Below are 23318 nucleotides of genomic sequence, written 5' to 3' on the forward strand. Positions count from 1 at the left end.
TTCAATGCGCACTTGAGCTGGGTTCATTGTGTCACGTTTTCTCCAGAAGGTTCTTCATTCCTGACCTCTTCTGATGACCAGACTGTTAAGGTAAGGCATTCACAGAAAAAAAAAAGCATTAGATGTAAATACCTGTTTCCATCTAAAGGGGAGGAGAGTCCACGGCTTCATTCATTACTTGTGGGAATTAAGAACCTGGCCACCAGGAGGCAAAGACACCCCAGCCAAAGGCTTAAATACCTCCCCCACTTCCCTCATCCCCAGTCATTCTTTGCCTTTCGTCACAGGAGGATGGCAGAGGAGTGCCGGGGTTTCGGAGTAGTCTCTTATGGAGGGTAGTACTCTTCGCAGTGGGACTGGAGTTTTAAGTAGTCCTGTCAGCCTCTCAGTGAGAGCCTGGGCTAAAGTTAGAGTCCGGAGATGCAGGGAGAGTCTTTCTGCGAAACTATCCCAACTCATATTAACAGCTCCTTAAGCAGTCGGCGTTGACGAGTTTTGCTGCCTGCTTTCTTCACTCAAGTCCATGTCAGGAGCGAGGCTACTAACCTGTCACACTTGAAGGGCCGTGTTCCTGTTCCACGGCGTAGATTCTGGTAAGATTGTTTCATTTTTTTATTTATGATGATAACATAGAAAACAGGGTCACAGTGTAGCGCCTTTTTATCTTTACAGAATTAAGGGTTAATATTCCTGGAAGGGGGATTATTGCACGGCTGGGGGGGGGGTGTTATACATGATATTGTTTATTGTGTCATTGCTGCGTTTTGTGGGAGATGAGGCTCTAGCAATATGTGGAACTCTCAGGACTTGTAGAAACTTTGCGCTGCCATTTATTGGCGTGTTTTTCCCTAGTGCTGTGGCGGTCCTGCCAGGCATTCCATGTGACTGGGTGGGGCTACCTATCTTTCCTGTTGATCTGTGGCGCAGGAGACATAGCGGTTTCTGTATTTCGGGTCCTAGGAGGTGGTGAGTGCCCCAGGCATTGGTGGTAGAAAGGTGCCTTTTTAATAAATAAAGTTAGTCTAACCAAACGCGCAAGCGATGGAGGACTCTTCCTTAATAAAGTCTCATTCCTGTGTTTATTGTGAGGAGGTTCTGGTAGATCAGCCTGCTCAACTATGTTCCACATGCCTTGATAAAGTTACAACATCTAAATGTAAACAGGTGTCTAGTACTACTGAGCCGTCCATCTCTGAAGGTTCTTCGTCCCAGGAGATGCGTTCCATACATTCATCTCCAATTGCACATGCAGCGCCCCGGGGTCCAACCGTTACTTCTTCCGGAGAGATTCGCTGGCCGTCAGATTTTGCGGACCAACTGGAATCGGCGGTTTTGAAAGTGATCCATGCCTTACCACGTTCTGCTAAGCGCAAGTTAGTCATAGCAGCCCGGCCCAGGGTTTGTCCTCGCCGATGGAAGATCCAGAGGCTCTATACGATGATGAGGCCCACTCAGATTCTTTGGAGGAGGTCTCTTCTGGGTCGGAGTCCGTGTCATCTAAACCTCCGGCGGCGGAGGATCCTGGTTATAGGTTTAGGATGGAAAATTTGCGCTTTCTACTATGGTAGGTGCTTGCTACTCTGGAGGTTCTGGAACCTAGGATACCGGAGGAACCTGCGATTCCTAAGCTTGACAAGGTATACGAGGACAGGGTAGTACCTCAGTCTTTTTCCGGTTCCCGTTAAGATGGCTAATAATATTAAGAACGAATGGGAGCGATTAGGTTCTTCCTGTTCCTCTTCTTCTTTTAAAAAACTGTTCCCCGTTCCCGACTCTCAGCTTTAGCTGTGGGGGACCATCCCTAAGGTGGATGGGGCTATCTCTACGATCGCGAAGCGGACGACTATTCCCCTCGAGGATAGTTCGTCGGTTAAAGAGCCCATGGATAAAAAGCTGGAAAATATGTTGAGAAAGATGTTTCAGCACACAGGGTTTGTTTTTCAGCCAGCAGCAGCGATTGCGGTGGTTGCTGGAGCTGCAACATATTGGTGTGAATCCCTGTGTTAAATGGTCGAGGGGGAGACATCCATCTACGAGATACAGAAGAAGATTAAGGCGCTGAAGATCACCAATTCTTTCATCTGTAATGCCAATACGCAAATTATTTGCCTGAATGCTAAGGTGTCAGGTTTTTCTGTTTTAGCGCACAGGGCTCTGTGGCTAAAATCTTGGTCTGCAAACATGACCTCTAAGGCGAGGCTGTTGTCCCTGCCTTTTCAAGGAAAGATCCTGTTTGGTCCAGGATTCAATTCGATTATATCCACAGTTACGGGAGGCAAGAGAGCTTCCCTACCGCAGGATAAGAAGGCTAAGCCTAAAGGATCTACTTTTCGTCCCTTTCGTGCGGACAAGACCCAGCGCCAGCAAACCGGCGCAAAAGCGGACCAGTCCAAGGGATCTTGGAAGCCGCTCAATCTTTGAACTAGTCTAAGCAGAGCAATAAGCCCACCGAGATGAAATCGGCATGAAGGGGCGGCACCCGACCAGTCTCCGGATCACGTAGGGGGCAGATTATCTCTATTCTCAGACGCATGGTTGCAGGACGTTCAGGAGCCTTGGGTTCTAGAATTGGTCTCCCAAGGTTACAGGATAGGGTTCAGATCCCATCCGCCTCAGGTGCAGATTTCTCCTGTCAAACTTGTCTTCAAGACCGGAGAAGAGAGAGTTCTTTCTAGAGTGTGAGAGATCTTGCCTCTCTCTGGGTTATCGTTCCAGTACCCCTAGCAGAAAGGGGTCTAGGGTACTATTCCAATCTGTTTGTGGTCCCAAAGAAAGAGGGCACGTACCACCCGATTCTGGACCTAAAGTGTTTTTAAACAAGTTTCTGAGTGTTCCATCGTTCAAAATGGAAACAATCAGATCTATTCTGCCCCTAGTTCAAGAAGGACAGTTCATGACAACTGTAGATTTGAAGGACGCTTACCTTCATGTGTCAATTCACAGGGACCACTTCAGGTTCCTAAGATTTGTGTTTCTGGACCAACACTTCCAGTTTGTGGCCCTTCCTTTTGGTCTGGCAACGGCCCTGAGAGTCTTCACGAAGGTTCTGGGGGCACTGCTGGCAGTGGCCAGATCCAGGGGCATTGCGGTGCTGCCTTACCTGGACGACATCCTAGTTCAGGCTTTGTTGCTCAGCCGTGCAGAGGATCATTCGAGGGCTCTTCTTCTTCTGCTCCAATCTCACGGGTGGAAGATCAACGCAGGAAAGAGTTCCCTGGTTCCCAGCAACAGGGTGGAGTTGCTGGGTACGATAATAGACTCTATGTCCATGAAGATATTTCTCTCAGATCAGCGGCACAGGAAGCTTGCGTCCACCTGTCTTTCCCTTCAGTCCTCCACAAGCCTGTCGGTGGCTCAATGTATGGAGGTGATAGGTCTCATGGTGTCAAGCATACATGTCATCCCATTTGCAAAGTTCCATCTCAGACCTCTTCAGTTGTGCATGTTGAGACAGTGAAACGGCGATCATTCAGATCTATCACAGCTGATATCCATGGATGCTTGGACTTGGAACTCCCTCTCTAGGTGGATTTGTCCGGAGCAACTGTCCATGGGGACCGTCCTGGGAGATTGTGACCATGGACGCCTGTCTGATGGGGAGGATGGGGAGCTGTTTGGGGTGCCAGGATGGCACAAGGAAGGTGGTCCAGGGAGGAGTCTCTCCTTCCGATCAACATCCTAGAACTACAAGCGATACAATGCTCTGAAGGCATGGCCTTCTCTGGAGTCGGTCAGTTTTATCAGATTCCAGACAGACAACATTACCTCGGTGGCTTACATCAACCATCAGCGATTCACATTCCGGGTGTGGACAACTGGGAGGCAAACTTTCTCAGCAGACAATCCTTCCATCCGGGGGAAGGGTCTCTTCACCCTGAGGTGTTTGGGAGATTTGTCACAGATGGGGAGCGCTGGAGATAGACCTCATGGCGTCCAGACTCAATTGCAAGCTACCTCGATACGGGTCGAGGTCCAGGGATCCCCAGGCAAAGCTGATAGATGCCTTAGTGGTTCCTTGGGGTTTTAGCCTAGCTGCCATTCTGATTGCTCCTTCGTGGCCGCGGAGGACGTGGTTTGCGGATCTGGTGGGGATGTCTTCCTCTCCGCCGTGGAGGTTACCCTGTCGCAGGGATCTACTGTCACAAGGCCCCTTTCAACATCGAAATCTAGATTCTCTGAGGCTGACTGCGTGGAGATTGAACGCCTAGTCATAGCCAAGAGAGGCTTTTCAGAGAGTGTGATTGATACTCTAATTCAGGCAAGGAAGCCAGTCACTTGTCGCATTTACCATAAGGTGTGGAGGACTTGTCCTGGTGTGAGAAGCATGGATATCCTTGGCACAAGGTGAAGGTATCCAGGATTCTGTCCTTTCTCCAAGATGGTTTGGAGAAGGGGCTTGCCGCTAGTTCCTTAAAGGGACAGTTTTCGACATTATCAGTTTTGTTGCATAGGAGACTCACTGAGCTCCCTGACATTCAATCTTTTGTTCAGGCTCTGTCTAGGATCAGGCCTGTGTTTAGACAGTCGGCTCCCCCTTGGAGCTTAAACTTAGTCCTTAAGGCTTTGCAGAGGGTTCAGTTTGAACCTATGCATTCCATAGAAATTAAAATTCTGTCCTGGAAGGTTCTCTTCCTGTTGGCTATTGCATCGGCACGCAGAGTATCTGAACTAGCTGCCTTGCAATGTGATCCTCCTTATCTAGTGTTTCATGCGCATAAGGCTGTACTTCGCACTGGGTTGGGGTTTCTCCCCAAGGTGGTGTCCATCCGTAACATTAATCAGGAAATAGTTGTTCCTTCTTTGTGTCCTAACCCTTCTTTTTCAAAGGAGAGGTTACTTCATAACCTGGATGTGGTTCGTGCCTTGAAGTTCTATCTTCAGGCTACAAAGGATTTCAGACAGTCTACATCTCTTTTTGTGGTGCATTCTGGGAAGCGCAAGGGGCAAAAGGCCTCTGCTGCTACTTTGTCTTTTTGGTTGAGGAGCTTGATTCGCTTGGCTTATGAGACAGCGGGACATAAGCCTCCTCAGAGGATCACGGCTCATTCGACTAGAGCTGTGGGTTCATCTTGAGCCTTCAAGAATGAGACCTCTATGGAGCAAATTTGTAAGGTGGCTACCTGGTCGTCCTTACACACTTTTACAAAGTTTTACAAATGTGACGTTTTTGCTTCTGCGGAAGCTGTTTTTGGGGAGAGGTTTTGCAGGCTGTGGTGCCCTTAGATTAGGGTCCGACTTTTACCCTCCCGGTTTCATTCAGTGTCCTCTAGAGCTTGGGTATATGTTCCCAGAAGTAATGAATGAAGTTGTGGACTCTCCTCCCCTTTAGATGGAAAACATAAATTATGCTTACCTGATAATTTCATTTCCATCGAGGGGAGGAGAGTCCACGGCTCCCACCCGTATCTCCGTTGGGGGGCCCTAAATTTATTCATCTTCTGGTACCTTTTTTACCCTAATATTTCTCCTACTGTTTCTGGTTCCCTCTGCAGAATGACTGGGGGATGAGGGAAGTGGGGGAGGTATTTAAGCTTATGGCTGGGGTGTCTTTGCCTCCTCCTGGTGGCCAGGTTCTTAATTCCCACAAGTAAGGAATGAAGCCGTGCACTCTCCTCCCCTCGATGGAAATGAAATTATCAGGTAAGCATAATTTATGTTTTTGTCTATATTATATGCATGAAGTTGCTAATATTTGGTAATTTAGTCCACAGATCATCAGCCTAATATGTTTAGCAAGTTGTAACTTTTTTTTTCTTTTCAGATTGCTTTTTATTGTGATTATATATTATAAAGAATAATATTGTTTATTTCTCTTGTTAAGTGTATCCAGTCCACGGATCATCCATTACTTATGGAATATATTCTCCTTCCCAACAGGAAGTTGCAAGAGTCCACCCACAGCAAAGCTGCTATATAGCTCCTCCCCTAACTGCCATATTCAGTCATTCTCTTGCAAGCCTCAACATAGATAGGAGGTCGTGAGAGTCTGTGGTGATTATACTTAGTTTATTCTTCAATCAAAAGTTTGTTATTTTTAAATGGCACCGGAGTGTGCTGTTTTTCTCAGGCAGTATTTGGAAGAAGAATCTGCCTGCGTTTTTCTATGATCTTAGCAGACGTAACTGAGATCCATTTGCTGTTCTCACACATTCTGAGGAGTGAGGTACTTCAGAGGGGGAATGGCGTGCAGGTTTTCCTGCAGATAAGGTATGTGCAGTAAAATATTTTTCTAGGAATGGAATTGACTAAAAATATACTGCTGATACCGAAATAATGTAAGTAAAGCCTTAAATGCAGCGATAGCGACTGGTATCAGGCTTATTAATAGATATACATACTCTTATAAAAATGTGTTTTAAAACGTTTGCTGGCATGTTTAATCGTTTTTTAACGTACATTGGTGATAACACTGTAATGTTGGTATAGCCTTAAATGCAGTAAAAGCGACTGGTATCAGGCTTATTAATAGAGATACATACTCTTGTAAAAATGTGTTTTAAAACGTTTGCTGGCATGTTTAATCGTTTTTAACATATGTTTGATGATAAAACTTATTGGGGCCTAAGTTTTTTCCACATGGCTGGCTTAAATTTTGCATAGAAACAGTTAACTGAAGCTTCCCACTGTTGTAATATGAGTGGGAGGGGCCTAATTTAGCGCTTTTTTGCGCAGTTAAAATTACAAAATGAATTACCCAGATTCCCTCAGCAGTCCCATGAATACTACAGGACATTTCTAAAGGGATAAAAAGACTTCCAAAATCGTTTATAGGGAAGGTAATCCACAGCTCTGCTGTGGCAGTTTTGTTGTGTCTGTTTTTAAAAACGTCTATGTCGTTTTTTTTATCTGTTTTTTGCATTAAGGGGTTAATCATCCATTTGCAAGTGGGTGCAATGCTCTGTTACCTTATTACATGTACTGTAAAAATTTTGTTTGTTTTACTGCCTTTTTTCACTGTTTTTCAAATTTTGACAAAATTTGTTTCTCTTAAAGGCACAGTAACGTTTTATATATTTGCTTGTTAACTTGATTTAAAGTGTTTTCCAAGCTTATTAGTCTCATTATTAGTCTGTTCTAACATGTCTGACATAGAGGAAGCTCTGTGTTCATTATGTTTTAAAGCCATGGTGGAACCCCATCTTAGAATGTGTACCAGATGTACTGATTTCATGTTAAACAATAAAGATCATTTTTTGTCTTTAAAAACATTATCACCAGAGGATTCTGTCGTGGGGGTAGTTATGCCGACTAACTCTCCCCACGTGTCAGACCCTTCGACTCCCGCTTCAGGGACTCACGCTCAAATGGCGCCAAGTACATCAAGGGCGTCCATAGCGTTTATTTTACAAGACATGGCAAAGGTGGTGAATAATACTCTGGCAGCAGTATTAGTCAGACTACCTGAAATTAAAGGAAAGCAGATAGCTCTGGGGGTAGATACAGAGCATACAGACGCTTTAAGAACCATGTATGATACTACCTCACAATATGCTTAGTCTGTGGGTGATTTTTTTGACTCAGGGAAGATGATTTAACCTGATTCTGATATTTCTACATTTAAAATTTATGCTTGAGAACCTCCACTTGTTGCTCAGGGAGGCTTTGGCTGCTCTGAATGAATGTGTACAATCGCAGGGCCAGAGAAATTGTGTAGACTGGATAAATAATATGCAGTGCCGGTGTGTACTGATGTTTTTCCAATACCTAAAGAGGTTTACTAAAAAAAAATTTTTTTTAATAAGGAATGGGATAGACCAGGTGTGCCGTTCTCTTCCCCTCCTATTTTTTAGAAGAATGTTTTCTAATAGTTACCACCACACGGGACTTCTGGCAGACAGTTCCTAAGGTGGAGAGAAGAGTTTCTACTCTAGCTAAGCGTACCACTACCTCTGGCGAGGACAGTTGTGCTTTTTAGATCCAATGGATAAAAAATGTTTATTCAACAGGGTTTTATCCTGCAGCCCCTTGCATACATTGCTTCTGTCACTACTGCTGCGGCGTTCTGGGTTGAGTCTCTTGATGAGGCTTTACAGTTAGCGACTCCATTGGATGAATATATTTGACAAGCTTATGCTAGCCAATTCCTTTGTTTTCTGATGCCTTTGTTCATTTGACTAGACTAACGGCTAAGAATTCTGTTTTTTACTATACTGGCGCGCAGAGCGCTATGGCTTATATCATGGTCAGCTGTCGTGACTTTAATAAATAAGCTACTTAACTTCCCTTCAAGGGGCAGACCCTATTCGGGCCTGGTGTGAAGGAGATTATTGCTTATATCACTGGAGGAAAAGGTCATGCCCTTCCTCAGGATAGGAATCAAGGGCCAAAAAAGGTCTAATTTTCGTGCCTTTTAAAACTTCAGGGCAGGTGTGGCATCCACTTCCTCTAAGGCAAAACAAGAGGGAATTTTTGCTCAGCCCAAGGCGGTCTGGAGACAATTGGACCTGGAACAAAGATAAGCAGGCCAAGGAGCCTGCTGCTGCCTCTAAGGCAGCATGAAGGAACGGACCCCTATCCGGTAACGGATCCTATAGGGTGCAGACTTTCATTCTTCGCCCGGGCGTGGGCAAGAGATGCCCAGGATCCCTAGGCATTGGAATTTATATCCCAGAGATATCTTCTGGATTTCAAAGATTCCCCCCCAACAAAAAATGGGAGATTTCGCTTTTCACAATTATCTGCAAACCAGATAAAGAAGGAGGCATTCTTACATTGTGTACGAGATCCATCCAGTTCCAAGAGAGGAACAGGGACAGAGTTTTTACTCAAATCTGTTTGTGGTTCCCAAAGTGAGGGAACCTTCAGACCTATTTTGGATCTAAAGATCTTAAACAAATTCCTCAGAATTCCATCATTTAAGATGGAAACTATTCGTACCATCTTAACTATGATCCAGGAGAGTCAATAGAGGACTACAATGGATTTGAAGGATGCTTATCCTCACATGGTGATGCATAAAGATCACCTTCGTTTTTCAGGTTTGCCTTTCTAGACAGGCATTACCAGTTTGTAGCTCTTTCCTTTGGGATATCTAAGAGCCCCAAGAATCTTTATGGAGGTTCTGGGGTCGCTTTGGCGGTCCTTAGGCCGCGGGGCATAGAAGTGGCCCCTTAGTTAGACGACATCCTGATACAGGCGTCAAAAATCCAAATTGCCAAGTTTCATACGGACGTAGTACTGGCATTTCTGATCACATGGGTGGAAAGTGAACAAGGAAAGAGTTCTCTATCCCCAATCTCAAGGGTTTCCCTCCTAGGGACTCTGATAGATTCTGTAGAAATGAAAATTTACCTGACGGAGTCCAGGTTGTCAAAGTTTCTAAATTTCTGCCGTGTTTTTCATCCCATCCGCGCCCTTCGGTGGCTCAGTACATGAATGAAATCGGCTTAATAGGTAGCGGCAAGGGACATAGTACCGTTTGCACGTCTACATTTCAGACCGCTGCAACTATGCATGCTCAGTCAGAGGAACGGGGATTACACAGATTTGTCCCCCTGTTGAACCTGGACCAAGAGACCAGAGATTCTCTTCTCTGGTGACTATGTCGGGTCCATCTGTCCAAGGGTATGACCTTCCGCAGGTCAGATGGGACAATTGTTACAATGGATGCCAGCCTTTTAGGTTGGGATGCAGTCTGGAACTCCCTGAAGGCTCAGGGATAGTGGACTTAGGAGGAGACCCTCCTTCTAATAAATATTCTGGGAGTGATATTCCATGCTCTTCAGACTTGGCCTCAGTTAGCAACTCTGAGGTACATCATACTCAGTCGGACAATATACACGACTGTGGCTTACATCAGCCATCAAGGGGGAACAGAAGTTCCCTAGTGATGTTAGAAGTCTTACAATAATTCACTGGACAGAGACTCACTCTTGTCTATCAGCTATCCATATCCCAGGTGTTGAGAACTGGGAGGTGGATTTTCTAAGTCGTCAGACTTTTCTTCCGGGGGAGTGGGATTTCCTTCGGAGGTCAAGACCAAGCAGGAGAGGGCTTTGGTGTTTTTGACAGCGCCTGCGTAGCCACGCAGGACCTGGTATGCAGATCTGGTGGACATGTCATCCTTTCCATCACGGCCTCTGCTTCTGAGACAGGTCCCTCTACTTCAGGGTCCTTTCAACCATCTAAATAGAATCAATCTGAGATGGACTGCCTGGAGACTGAACGCTTGATGTTATCAAAGCATGGCTTCTCCGAGTCAGTCATTGATACCTTAATACAGACATGAAAGCCTGTCTCTAGGAAAATTGAACATACATATGGTGTAAATATCTGATTGTTATGAATCCAAGGGTTACTCATGGAGTAAAGCCTGGATTCCCAGGATATTATCTTTTCTCCAAGATGTTTTTGAGAAAAGGGTTGTCAGCTAATTCCTTAAAAGGGATAGATTTTTACTCGGTCTATTTTTTTGCACCAGCGTCTGGCAGGTATTCTAGACGTTCAGGCATTTGGTCAGGCTTTGGTTAGATCCAAGCCTGTGTTTAAAACTGTTGCTCCACCATGGAGCTTAAACCTGGTTCTTAAGGCTCTTCAAGAAGTTCCGTTTGAACCTTTTTTGTTCCATAGATATCAATCTTTATCTTGGAAAGTTCCTTTTGGGTAGCTATTTCCTCGACTCGTAGAGTCTCCAAGTTATCTGTGTTACAATGTGATTCTCCTTATCTGGTCCTTCGTACGGATAAGGTAGTCCTGTGTACCAACCTGGGTTTTTTCCTAAGGTGGTATCTAACAAGAACATCACTCAAGAGATAGTTGTTCCATGCTTGTATCCTAATCCTTCCTCAAAGAAGGAACGTCTATTACACAATATTGGACGTGGTTTGTGCTTTAAAGTTTTACTTACAAGCTACTACAGTTTTCATCAAACGTTCACCTTGTTTGTTGTCTATTCTGGACAGAGGAGAGGTCAAAAGACTTCAGCAGCCTCTCTGTCTTTTTGGTTAAAAAGCATAATTCATTTAGCTTATGAGACTGCTGGACAGCAGCCTCCTGAAGGGATTGCAGCTCATTCTACTAGAGCTGTGGTTTTCACTTGGGCCTTTTTTAAATGTGGCTTCTGTTGAACAGATTTACAAGACGGAGTCTTGGTCTGCGCTTCATACTTTTTCAAATTTAACAAATTTGATACCTTGCTTCTTCGGAGGCTATTTTTGGGAGAAAGGTTTTTTTTTACAGGCAGTGGTAACTTCCGTTTAAGTACCTGCCTTGTCCCTCCCATCATCCGTGTACTTTAGCTTTGGTATGGGTATTCCATAAGTAATGGATGATCCGTGGACTGGATACACTTAACAAGAGAAAACATAATTTATGCTTACCTGATAAATGTATTTCTCTTGTAGTGTATCCAGTCCACGGCCCGCCCTGTCACTTTAAGGCAGGTAATTTTTTCATTTGAACTACAGTCACCACTGCACCCTATGGTTTTTCCTTTCTCTGTATGTTTTTGGTCGAATGACTGAATATGGCAGTTAGGGGAGGAGCTATATAGCAGCTTTGCTGTGGGTGGACTCTTGCAACTTCCTGTTGGGAAGGAGAATATATTCCATAAGTAATGGATGATCCGTGGACTGGATACACTACAAGAGAAATAAATTTATCAGGTAAGCATAAATTATGTTTTTTATATGTCATCTGTTTATGAACAAATTAAAACAAGATATAGCTACACAGATTTCAAAATGCTAAATATTTATTTTTCATGTTGCCTAAGACAGCTTAGAGGAATTGAAAATATTTTAAATGATGCATTTAAAGGGACATGAAACCCAAAAATGTTTTCATGATTCAGATAGAGAATACAATTTTAAACAACATTACAATTTACTACTATTATCTAAATTGCTTCATTATTCAGATATCCTTTGTTGAAGAAATAGCAATGCACATGGGTGAGCCAATCACTCAAAGCATCTATGTGCAGCCACCAATCAGCAACAACTGGGTCTATACGGATATGCTTTTCAAGAAAGGATATTAATAAAATGAAGCGAATTAGATCATTGGAAATTTGAAAATTGTTTAAAAATGCATGCTCTCTTCAAATCATGTAAGAAAAAAATTGGGTTTCATGTCCCTTTATAGATGAAGGAAAACTTCAAGAGTTCTAAAACAGATAAAAATTAATTTAAAGGGGAGAGTTTGAAAATAAGATATTATAATTGTACATTTTATTTTGTTTTATGGTACCCTTTAAAGGAATATGAAACAATGCTATTTTAGTAATGAAAAACAACTATTAGGCTAAAGTAAGTAAACATAAAAAGAAATATTATGTAAAAAAAAACAGTTAACAACTTAGTTGTTTTCTTGCAAAATGAGCACTTATTCGTAGTGTAGCCACTGCCCTAAGGGAGATGACATATTGCTGACTAAAGTTGCATTCTACCCTCCTATGAGCATGGGCAAACCTGACTTTGTTTTTCCAGTATTTGCTGAATAGTAAAACACGTCATGTTACTCTATATTTAATGTATGGCATCAAGCTAGATATATCTTTCTGTAGAGACCCCAGCCCCCTTGTAAGTGTGTGACAGGAAATTGACACTGCACAAATGATTTTAAATAAATAGGTAAATCCTTTTAAAATTATAAATAATATAAAATGCAATGGTTTCTATTAAAGGGACACTGAACCCAAATTTTTTCTTTCATGATTTAGATGGAGCATGCAATTTTAAGCAACTTTCTAATTTACTCCTATTATCAATTTTTCTTCATTCTCTTGCTATCTTTATTTGAAAAAGAAGGCATCTAAGCTTTTTTTCTTGGTTCAGCACTCTGGACAGCAGTTTTTTTATTGGTGGATGAATTTATCCACCAATCAGCAAGGACAACCCAGGTTGTTCACCAAAAATGGGCCGGCATCTAAACTTACATTCTTGCATTTAAAATAAAGATACCAAGAGAATAAATAAAAATTGATAATAGGAGTAAATTAGAAAGTTGCTTAAAATTGCATGCTCCATCTAAATCATGAAAGAAAAAAATTGGGTTCAGTGTCCCTTTAATAGAAACCATTGCATTTTATATTATTTATAATTTTAAAAGGATTTACCTATTTATTTAAAATCATTTGTGCAGTGTCAATTTCCTGTCACACCCTTACAAGGGGGCTGGGGTCTCTACAGGAAGATATATCTGGGGTCTCTACATAAAGATACCAAGAGAATAAATAAAATTTGATAATTGGAGTAAATTAGAAAGTTGCTTAAAATGTCATGCTCTATCTGAATCACGAAAGAAAAAAATTGGGTACAGTGTCCCTTTAAGTATAACCCATGGTCTAGTGTTTTTTATTAAAACAATGAAACAGACAGTTTTATCTCTCTTTAATGAGGTTTTAAGTAGTAAAGTAATATTGTGTTTATCAAGGATTAGCTAGATAGACAAACATAAAGAATTATAGCCATGCAAGATATTATATCTAGGAAAATATCAGGAGCAGCAGAATAGTTGTGGAAATATAAAAGTCCAATGCTGAGTTGGCAGTAGGTAATAATATATGTGATCATAAGGTATAGAAACTTAAAAAAAAATATTAATAGGTTCAACATGTGTGACATTAGAACAAAACAGTGAGTGTTAAACAATGTAAACTACAGGGAGCATACAATTAATAGAAGCAAGTTGGTATACTTAGAAGAGGAAAGGTATACATCATATTCTAAGTTAAGCATAGCAACAGATTATAATTGCTTTTCAATGTGCACTAATAAATACAGAACATTCTAAAGTTCCAAGTGGATTGAGAACATGCTGTGATATATTGAAATAGCACCATTAGTAGATAAACTGAAGGGCATCAAATCCAGACACTGTGTATAATATGCTTTCTGAAGAAAGAAATCCTGAAACTTTATTGCAGATCAGCTCAGTACATGAAGCATATGTAGGTAAACATAGACCGTGATGTTATCTTTTATAATAAAATCATATTACATACTGAGCTGTATAGTATCAGAAATATAGAACAAAAATCATCTAGAAGTAAGAGTTTACCTGATATATTAACACATAGCGTATCAGCTTGCATATCAACTTCTTCAAGTAAACATCAATGAAACATCCTGACAGTACAGTCCAATAGCATTAACAGCAAATATACCATCAATAGATGAGAGGGTGTTATAGGAATATACATTAAAGCCACTCAAATCAAACATAGCATTATAAGCCCTATGAATCCATGTTGATGGGGGACAGCCTAAAATTGAAAACATATCAAATATATGCTTTAAAAGCTCCACAATAACAGGTGCATGATGTAAAGCACATGGGAACTAAGTATAAACAGCATCCTGTCAACATCAAATGAGTCACCAACTAATTATATAAAGTCATGCAAAGAAACATGCATGTGGCCCTTATACCAGTTATGTTGGTAAATAGTGTACTTGATCATTAGCAGGTCGAAATACTGATATAATAAAAAGAGCATGCTTAAAGGTACAGTCTACTTGATATTTTTATTGTTTATAAAGACAAATAATCCCTTTATTACCCATTCCCCAGTTTTGCATAATCAACACAGTTATATTAATATACTTTTTACCTCTGTGATTACCTTGTATCTAATCCTCTGCAGACTGCCCCCTTATCTCAGTTTTTTTGACAGAATTGCATTTTAGCCAATCGGTGCTGACTCATAACTCCATGGGAGTGAGCACTATGTTATTTTTGTGACACACATAAACTAGCACTGTCTAACTGGGAAAAGCTGTCAAAATGCACTGAGATAAGAGGTGGCCTTCATATACACATGTAGATATCTAACTACATACCCAGATATTGTAATTATAATGTTCCACATGGGTAAAGTAGTTAGAGAACTATAGGAATAAGCAACCCTAAAAATGTACGACTAACTTCAGTATTGTGATCAGTAACATAAAGTAGATTTGTGTTCCTTTTTATAAGAAAAGATTGTGTGAAATGAGCAATCAGTAGTTAAATCCCTGTGGAACTGTCAGAGCTCACAAAGTCTTCTGCCAATATCTGCCTGAGGTCATTAGTCAAAATCAAAAGAGGCAGACAGATGCTAGGAATACAGCAGTCAGACCCAGCAGTGTATCAAGCATGAAGAATGGCCTGTAGTTTGTCAAACATAGAAGTCATCTGATTCTCTGCTTCAATGGGAAATCTGACAAAAGGCAGCAGTCTCTTAATGAGAATAGTAATTCTGCCCTCCCAGCTAAAACAAAGTGATAACAAGTCAGCAGTGCCAAATGGGTTATAAGAGTCTAGATCGATCTGCAAAGAAAGTTTGCCTGCTAGTGCTTCAGAAGCTCCTCAGTCCAGCAAACAGTTGATATATAAAGATTTTCCAGTAGGGCATTTACAGCATATGTGTGCACTGCAGAGTATTGAGGAATATTTGTGAGTTCTCTCCTCATTTATTAATCTTCTGGTAGGTTTAGCAACACTCTGTATATTGTACAATGGCTTCACATAAAACAAATAAGCTGCTGGTCTTCAGATAACAAGGCATTTCTGTCTCCTATATTGATAAACTGTAGCTCACAATTGCCAACCTCCACCAATTATCTGTGCAGTATTGTACGACAGTAGTCAGAGTGCTGCTACTATTAGTGTAGTAGAAAGAGATGTAATGGTGCTACAATAATCATGTGGGTTTGATATTAGATCAACCCAGTGCAAAGTGGCAGCACAGCTAGCTATACAGGCCAATCAGGGAGATTCTGGTCTAGTTTAAGAGTCAAATTTTCCAGAGAAATAGTCAGCATTCTGGTTTGCAAAAATAATAAATGGTAAGTTGAAGGGTAGATGTTATAGAGACTTTTCGCCAGGAACTGAACAATTTGTTTATATTACAGCTGGGGGTCTACAGCAACACAATCGGTGCACATTAGGAGCCATTTTACGAGTGGCACGCTAGCAGTTATGTGCAAGCGAAAAGGGGTTTGCTTTCTAATGACACGATGAGTCCACAGATCATCATTAATTACTGTTGGGAATATCACTCCTGGCCAGCAGGAGGAGGCAAAGAGCACCACAGCAAAGCTGTTAAAGGGTCATGAAATCCAAATTTTTTCTTTCATGATTTAGAAAGAGCATGCTATTTTAAACAACTTTCTAATTTACTTTTATTTTCGAATTTGCTTAATTCTCTTGATATCCTTTGCTGAAAAGCATATCTAGATAGGCTCAGTAGCTGCTGATTGGTGGCTGCACATAGATGCCTCCTGTGGTTGGCTCACCCATGTGCAATTATATTTCTTCAACAAAGGATATCTAAAGAATGAGACAAATTATATAATAGAAGTAAATTAGTATGTTATTTAAAATTGTATTCTCTACCTGAATCATGAAAGACAATTTTGGGGTTTAATGTCCCTTTAAGTATCACTTCCCTTCCCACAACCCCCAGTCATTCTCTTTGCCTACGTTAAAAGCAAGGAGGTGGTAAAGTTTATTATTTTAAAGCAGAGCAAGTTTGTTCTGCTCTTTCCTGGGGTTTAGCCGTAGCCCATGTCAGTCTCTTCAGTAGAGCAGTGGTGGCTTTTAAGCAATTGGGAACTTGTGGGGTATAATCCTCACTGCGCCTCCCAAATAGTTTTTGCTGCCCTAACTTGAAAGCCTGAGTAAGATTACTCGGTCTTCCTTTTTTTTTCCCCACAGGTCCATGTGAGGGAGAATGCCTCTCAAACCGAGTGAGCTGCCCTGCTGCCAGGCAGGTTTACATTAAAGGGACAGTCAACACCAGAATTTTTGTTGTTTAAAAAGATAGATAATCCCTTTATTACCCATTCCCCAGTTTTGCATAACCAGCACTGTTATATTAATATACTTTTTACTGCTGTGACTATCTTGTATCTAAGTACCTTCTGACCGCCCCTAATCACATGACTTTTAGTTATTATCTATTGACTTGCAGTTTAGCCAATTAGTGCAGTGTCTGCCACAACTCACTATTTTTGGCACGGATCCATTTTCATATATAGGGGTTGGAGACTGTCGGGGGAGTGCTGGGAGAGGAAAGGTAGATGAACGTTGCTTGACAAGGCACTCCGGAATAAATTGAGACAAATTTAAATAAGAGGACATAACTGTATATTGTTTATAATATTAGTCCTCTTCAATATTTCTGCCTGGGCCTGGCTCAATACATCTATATCTGTTAAAATATCTGACTATCGACAGATGGACACTAACCCCCACAAACATAGTATCTTATCATCAATCCAGGGGTTGTTTCTTTCTTTTTTTGTGTTTGTTTGTTTTTGGCACTGTGAAAATTATTTTTGCTATAAGATGCTATAATATTGTTTTTACTACTTTAAGTGGCAATAGGTATTTAGCAATATTATTGACCAGCCCAATTTGGTTAAATAATTTAATTTAACAGGAGGATCTGCTTCATATAACCTTTTGTATTTCTATGAGTTGAACAGAGAAGAGGGGGGAAAGAGATAGCAGAAAGGAAAGGAATGGTGGTAGTAAAACTGTTATTTCAGGCTCTGGCTAAAGTGTGCATAACAATCTTGGTGTTAAATTAGTACAGGGTCTCCTTTCTTTTTTTTTTTTTTTTTTTTTTTTTTTATATATATATATGCTTGGTTGAAAAATAAAGGTCTATATATCCATAAATATAAGCTGAAATAACAAGGGCGGCAGTTTAAAAGAACTCATTTTGAAACCCAGTGAGACTTGGTAATCTGTGCTGTATTTGTATAGAGGGAGAGGAGGGGTGGGGTAGAGAAGAAAAGAAGGAAAGACCCTTTTTTCTGATCCAGAAGTTAAACAGTAAAGGAAGGGAGCAGAAGGAAAAGATTAAATCATTACAGATTACCATCCTTTCTGTAGAAAAACTGCTTTATTTTGTCTTTTTAGCACAGGACACAGTTTAACATAAACTCCCTATAAATAGACATTTGTAAGGCTATAAGCCTAAGACCAGTAATTGCTTCTATTTCATTCTAAATATTGGTACTTGATATGAGCTGATGAAACACAATCCTTAGAAGTCTTTAAGAACTAATCTTTTTCATATATACCTTACTGTATTGCTACTGTAGCTTAAAAAGTGAATGATATCTTAGCTGGTATAGAGTCTACTATATTTAGATAAATGGAATTGTACCTATAAATCTCTGTAGTATATTGCAACAAGTCACAGTAAAAAATAAATTACTGAAGTACAATCCTTAGAGATATGATTCAAATAGATTAATAGAACTGAAGTGTTGCTCAGCAAAGGAAACAGAAAAGGTAATTAAAAAACTATATTTACACCTACAATATAATATACAGAAGGGGGGAAAAAAAAAGAAAGAAAAAAAAAAAAAGACCTGTCGAAATAAGGTATAGACAGGCTAGTGCGTATATATCTATTTGTCTGCAAGATATATAGTTTTCATTTGATGAAATAGTATTAGATCCTTGCTGAATATAACTCAATTAGGCTAATCACATTGGTTTCTTTAGAGGCACTCTCTTTTGTAGTATGCTCTTTGTATTTTTTCCCAGAAGATTGGGTGATTCCTAAAAGGGACACATTATTAATACCGCTGGTAAAATTAACGTGACGCCTCCTCTTATTTATAATATCCCCTGGCCCTCGCATCCATGTTTGGACTTATGCACATATTAAACTAGCACTGATTTAATTCTCACTCCACTACCTCCCCTTCCCCCCCCCTTTTTTTTTTTTTTTTTCTCCTCCCTTCCCTCACTTGAACATCACTGTGCACACACCGATCCTCACTTGTCCACTCGAGATCGCTTTGTCCTCTCAAAACTTAACTTTAGAATCACTATAAACCCCCACACTAACATTCACGTAGCACAACCTTGGTGTATTTAATCCTTATCTTTTTTTTTGCTCTGTGCTTTCTTCTGGCACATGGACAAATTCCTTCACACTTCACCCAGGAACCCCTCTCCAAACATGGCAGCGAGACAGAGGGATAGGAAATTGAAGGGTAACCAAGAGGTTGCCACGGATGTACAACCATCTCTGTTAAACATATCAGCGGCACAAGAAGCAACCAATATCCACAGTCTGGTTGCTAGTATATCCGATGCGCTCTCTCCTAAATTTGAGGCTCTTAGAGCTGAAATCAAGCAAGATTTTCACTCCTTGACACAGGAGGTTCGTCAATTTTCTAATAGGCTCCAAGAAGCCGAACAAAGAGTTTCGGACTTGGAAGACCTAACAATAGCACATAGTTCTAATCTTGAAGCTGTAAATACTAATTTACAAAAAATTCAAAATAGATTAGAGGACTTAGAAAATCGCTCTAGAAGAAACAATATAAGAATTGTAGGTCTTCCGGAAGAACAGCAGTATGACAATCTTGTTAATTTTGTATCAGAAACTTTGCCTGCAATTTTAAAAATGCCATCCACCTTTTATCCCATCCCAGTGGAGAGAGCGCATAGATTAGGCCCACCTCGTGTAGGTAATAAAGGTAGAACTAGGCCCAGACCTGTCATAGCTAGACTATTAAATTTTCAAGATAAACTTACTTTATTCCAGTATTATCGTAAACAACAGCCTGTTAAGGCTGGAGATGCTACAATTCTTATGTTTCAGGATTTCTCTGCGGACACCGCAGCAAAGAGAAGGGAGCTTGCCCCTGTCTGCTCTAGGTTAATACAAAAAGGATATCAGGCAACCATAATATACCCTTATAAGTTAAAGGTCAAAGTGAGAGAAGTTACTCATTTCTTTGAAGAAGCCCATTTGGCTGAAAGCTTCTATAATACATTGGACTCCTCGGTTCAATGATACCATGGCTGAATACTTCAACTTGGTATAACATGCAGTTTTTTTTTGAGGAAGACCATGTCTCTTTTGGATGCGAGTCTCAAGATCCAACCTCCCCCCCCCTGTGTGGAAAGGGCCTATTATTATACAATATTTATTTATTTATTTATTTTTTTTTTTTTTTTTTTTCTTTCTCTGTCCCTTTCTCCTCCTCTACCCCTAACTCATAAATGGCCATACAGAATGAGGAATGTAAAATAGTGTCATGGAATGTAGGTGGTATATCTACCCCTATAAAAAGGAAGGCGATCCTCACTCAGCTTAGAAAGATTCAGACTGATATAGGTTTCATTCAAGAAACCCATTTATCTGCTGAAGAATCTTTAAAACTTAAAACAGCATGGGTAAAGGAAGTATATTTTGCACCTAGTGTCAAGAGAAAGAAGGGGGTAGCAATATTAATAGGGAAAAAAATTAATACGGAAGTGATACATTTTGAGGCCGATCCAGGAGGGAGGTATGTTCTATTGAAAATAAAGATCGCTCAAGGGATGTATACACTGTGCAACACATATGGCCCCAATGTTTTTGATCCAAAATATTGGAACACTTTGCAGACTAAACTTCTATCTTACACGGAAGGCTGCCTAATCATGGGTGGAGATTACAATATGGCACCACAGAGCCCAATGGATAGGTTAAGACATGACGTCAAACAATTGAAACAAAAAAAAGACAATCTAGAATGTAAGATGTTCAAAAAAATTATACAGAACTTAGCATTGCGAGATATTTGGAGACATCAGAATCCTTCTATCCAGAATTTCACTTGTCTTTCTAAGGCGCATAAGACGCTTTCTAGGATCGACATATTTTTAATTGATGAGCGTATGTTAACAAGAGAGGTAAAATCAGACATAATGCCAATTCTTCTCTCAGACCACGCGCCGATCGTTCTCGAGTTCCAGCTTTCACATCTGCATTCTACTTCATCACGCTTTTTCTTTCCTTATTACCTGATGTCTGAGATAAAATTCAAGAATTGGCTTATAACTAAGTATAAGGAATATGTACATTTTAATAAAGATTATTTAAGCTCCCCTGGAATATTTTGGGACACTGCGAAAGCAGTAATGAGAGGGGAGATAATTTCATACAGCACTGCCTTACATAAGAAAATTAGGTCTAGAGAAAGAGAGTCATGTCAATGTCTGACTAATACCTACAACCAATATCTTCTGGATAAAACTCCTCTAAATTGGGCAAAATATGTCAAAGCAAAAAACGAAAGGGATACCTTTGTATTATTTCAAGAAACACAAAGAGAGTTAAAAATGCAGGCTAAGCTACACAGATATGGTAATAAATCAGGCAAGATGTTGGCTAAACTAATTAGAAATGAGAAAAAACAACCAATCATAGATAAACTGCACAATAAAGGGATACAGCTTGTAAAAACTGATGATATTCTGGAGGCATTCCAAGAATACTATCAAGAACTATATTCATTCAAAACAAGTGATACACAGAAATCCGCTGATTTTTGGAGGGATATCACATATCCTACAGTTACATCAGAAATGGCTAACAGTCTTAATGCTCCTATTTCCATAGAAGAAATAGAGAAAATAATATCTGAGCTTTCCCTAAATAAGGCAGCAGGCCCAGATGGCCTTCCTAGTGAATTTTATAAGATTCTGATTAGCGAAGCTACTCCACATCTTTGTACGCTTTTTAATAGTTTTTTCATTAATGGTAAACTGATTCCTTCTTCATTCTCTAATTCTTATACAACTTTGATATTAAAAGGTGGAAAAGACCCTGAGTGTAAGGAATCTTACAGACCGATTGCTCTGCTAAATTCAGATTATAAAATTCTAACTGCAATTTTAGCAGCTAGACTTCAAGGGATCCTCTCAGAAATCATTCATACTGATCAATCAGGCTTTTTAAATAATCGTAACTCGGCTGCAAAAATTAGAGAAGCTTTGTTAGTGACAGAATACTTTGAGGTTCTGTCTAGCTCAAATAGTGGGGGAGAGGACTTACCTGATCTTGCCATTATTTCTCTAGATGCTGAAAAAGCCTTCGATTCAATATTTTACGAACATATTAAAACATCGCTAAGGCAATTCGGAATCGGAGGTAATTTCCTTGAATTTATTGAGAATTTATATAAACAACCATCTACAAGATTAATAGTGAATAACAACATCTCCCCTTCTATTCTCTTGGGTAGAGGGACAAGACAGGGTTGTCCTCTCTCCCCACTTTTATTCAATGTCTCTATTGAACCTTTGGCAATTAAAATCCGACATCACTTGGATGGCATAAAAATTCGTAACTCTGAAATAAAAATTGGTTTATACGCAGATGACTTGCTGCTTTATCTGGCCAATACTAAATTGAATTTACCAAAACTTTTTCAGATATTAGAACAATTCGGTTCATTCTCTGGATATAAAGTAAATACGACAAAATCAGAGATATTATGGCTCAGGAAAAACAATACCTCTATATTAAAAACCCCTTTTCATCAAGTAACAGATTCTTTTAAATATCTAGGGATTCATATTCCAACAAGGAGTGCGGATCTTTATGCTCTGAATGTCCCTCCAGTAGTGAAAACTATTAAGGAAAAGCTTTTGATTTGGCGAAATCTTCCATTATCGCTTTCTGGAAGGATCGCTCTTTTTAAAATGGCTCTTTTGCCGAAACTATTATATATACTTCAAAACACACCAATAATCCTTCTAGGAAAGGATATACGTGCAATTAATACCTCACTTACTCAGTTTCTATGGCAGAATAAGAGGTCAAAGATCTCTCTTATGAAACTTTCGGTACCAAAAGAAAATGGAGGCTTAGCTTTACCGGATATAAGAATGTATAATCTTTCCTCTCTTGCTCGAGTTGTAGCAGATTGGATTTCACTTAACAACTATGTCTTGAACAATTATCTTGAGACCAATGTCTGCTATCCGTATTCCTTATCTGCGCTACTACATTTACTACCTAAAGAAATTCCAGCAGAAATCAAAAGATTCAAAACAATTCTCAACCCACTTAAGGCGTGGCACAAAATAGTAACTCTTCTCTCAATTAATAATAGGGCTTCTTGTCTTTTGCCTATATTAGGTAACCCTACTTTCCAAGCTGGCCTATATTCAGAGGTCTTTAGAAAGTGGCATACTTCCGGATTAACAAAGGTATATCAAGTAATAGATAGAGGAAGGAAATGTATTAAAACATTTCAGGAATTAAAAAGGGACTTTGATTTGTCCAACAAAGACTTTTTTGCATATCTGCAACTAAGACATTTTGTTCAAGACTTAGTTAAAAAAGCAGGCTGGGAATGGGGGCTAGGCAAACTGGAGGACTGGCTTATCCTAATAAAAAATGGTCGTATGTCAATTGCACCGTGTTACCATCTTCTCTGTACAAACAAAGGGGCACCGGTATTGGTAAAACTGGCCTCTTATTGGAATAAATTAATCCCTCAGAATAATATTGAGTCAAAAACTATACAATGGTCAATTAAAAAAATTGCTCAGGTGACACTATCTGCAACCTGGAGAGAGGCCCA

At 40.1% G+C, this 23318-nt stretch overlaps 1 protein-coding gene across 1 annotated transcript in view; it reads left to right on the top strand.

Annotated features, from left to right (window-relative positions):
* Window positions 1-23318, top strand: part of LOC128662948 (apoptotic protease-activating factor 1) — a 257549-nt gene that overhangs the window by 17079 nt on the left and 217152 nt on the right. Inside the window, exon 3 of the mRNA XM_053717011.1 lies at window positions 1-90. This exon is cut by the window's left edge and continues 36 nt beyond it. Coding sequence (XP_053572986.1) covers window positions 1-90 — 90 coding nt within the window. The remainder of the gene's footprint in view (window positions 91-23318) is intronic.

Source organism: Bombina bombina, chromosome 6, assembly GCF_027579735.1.
Source record: "Bombina bombina isolate aBomBom1 chromosome 6, aBomBom1.pri, whole genome shotgun sequence".
In the NCBI taxonomy this organism is placed as follows: Eukaryota; Metazoa; Chordata; class Amphibia; order Anura; family Bombinatoridae; genus Bombina; species Bombina bombina.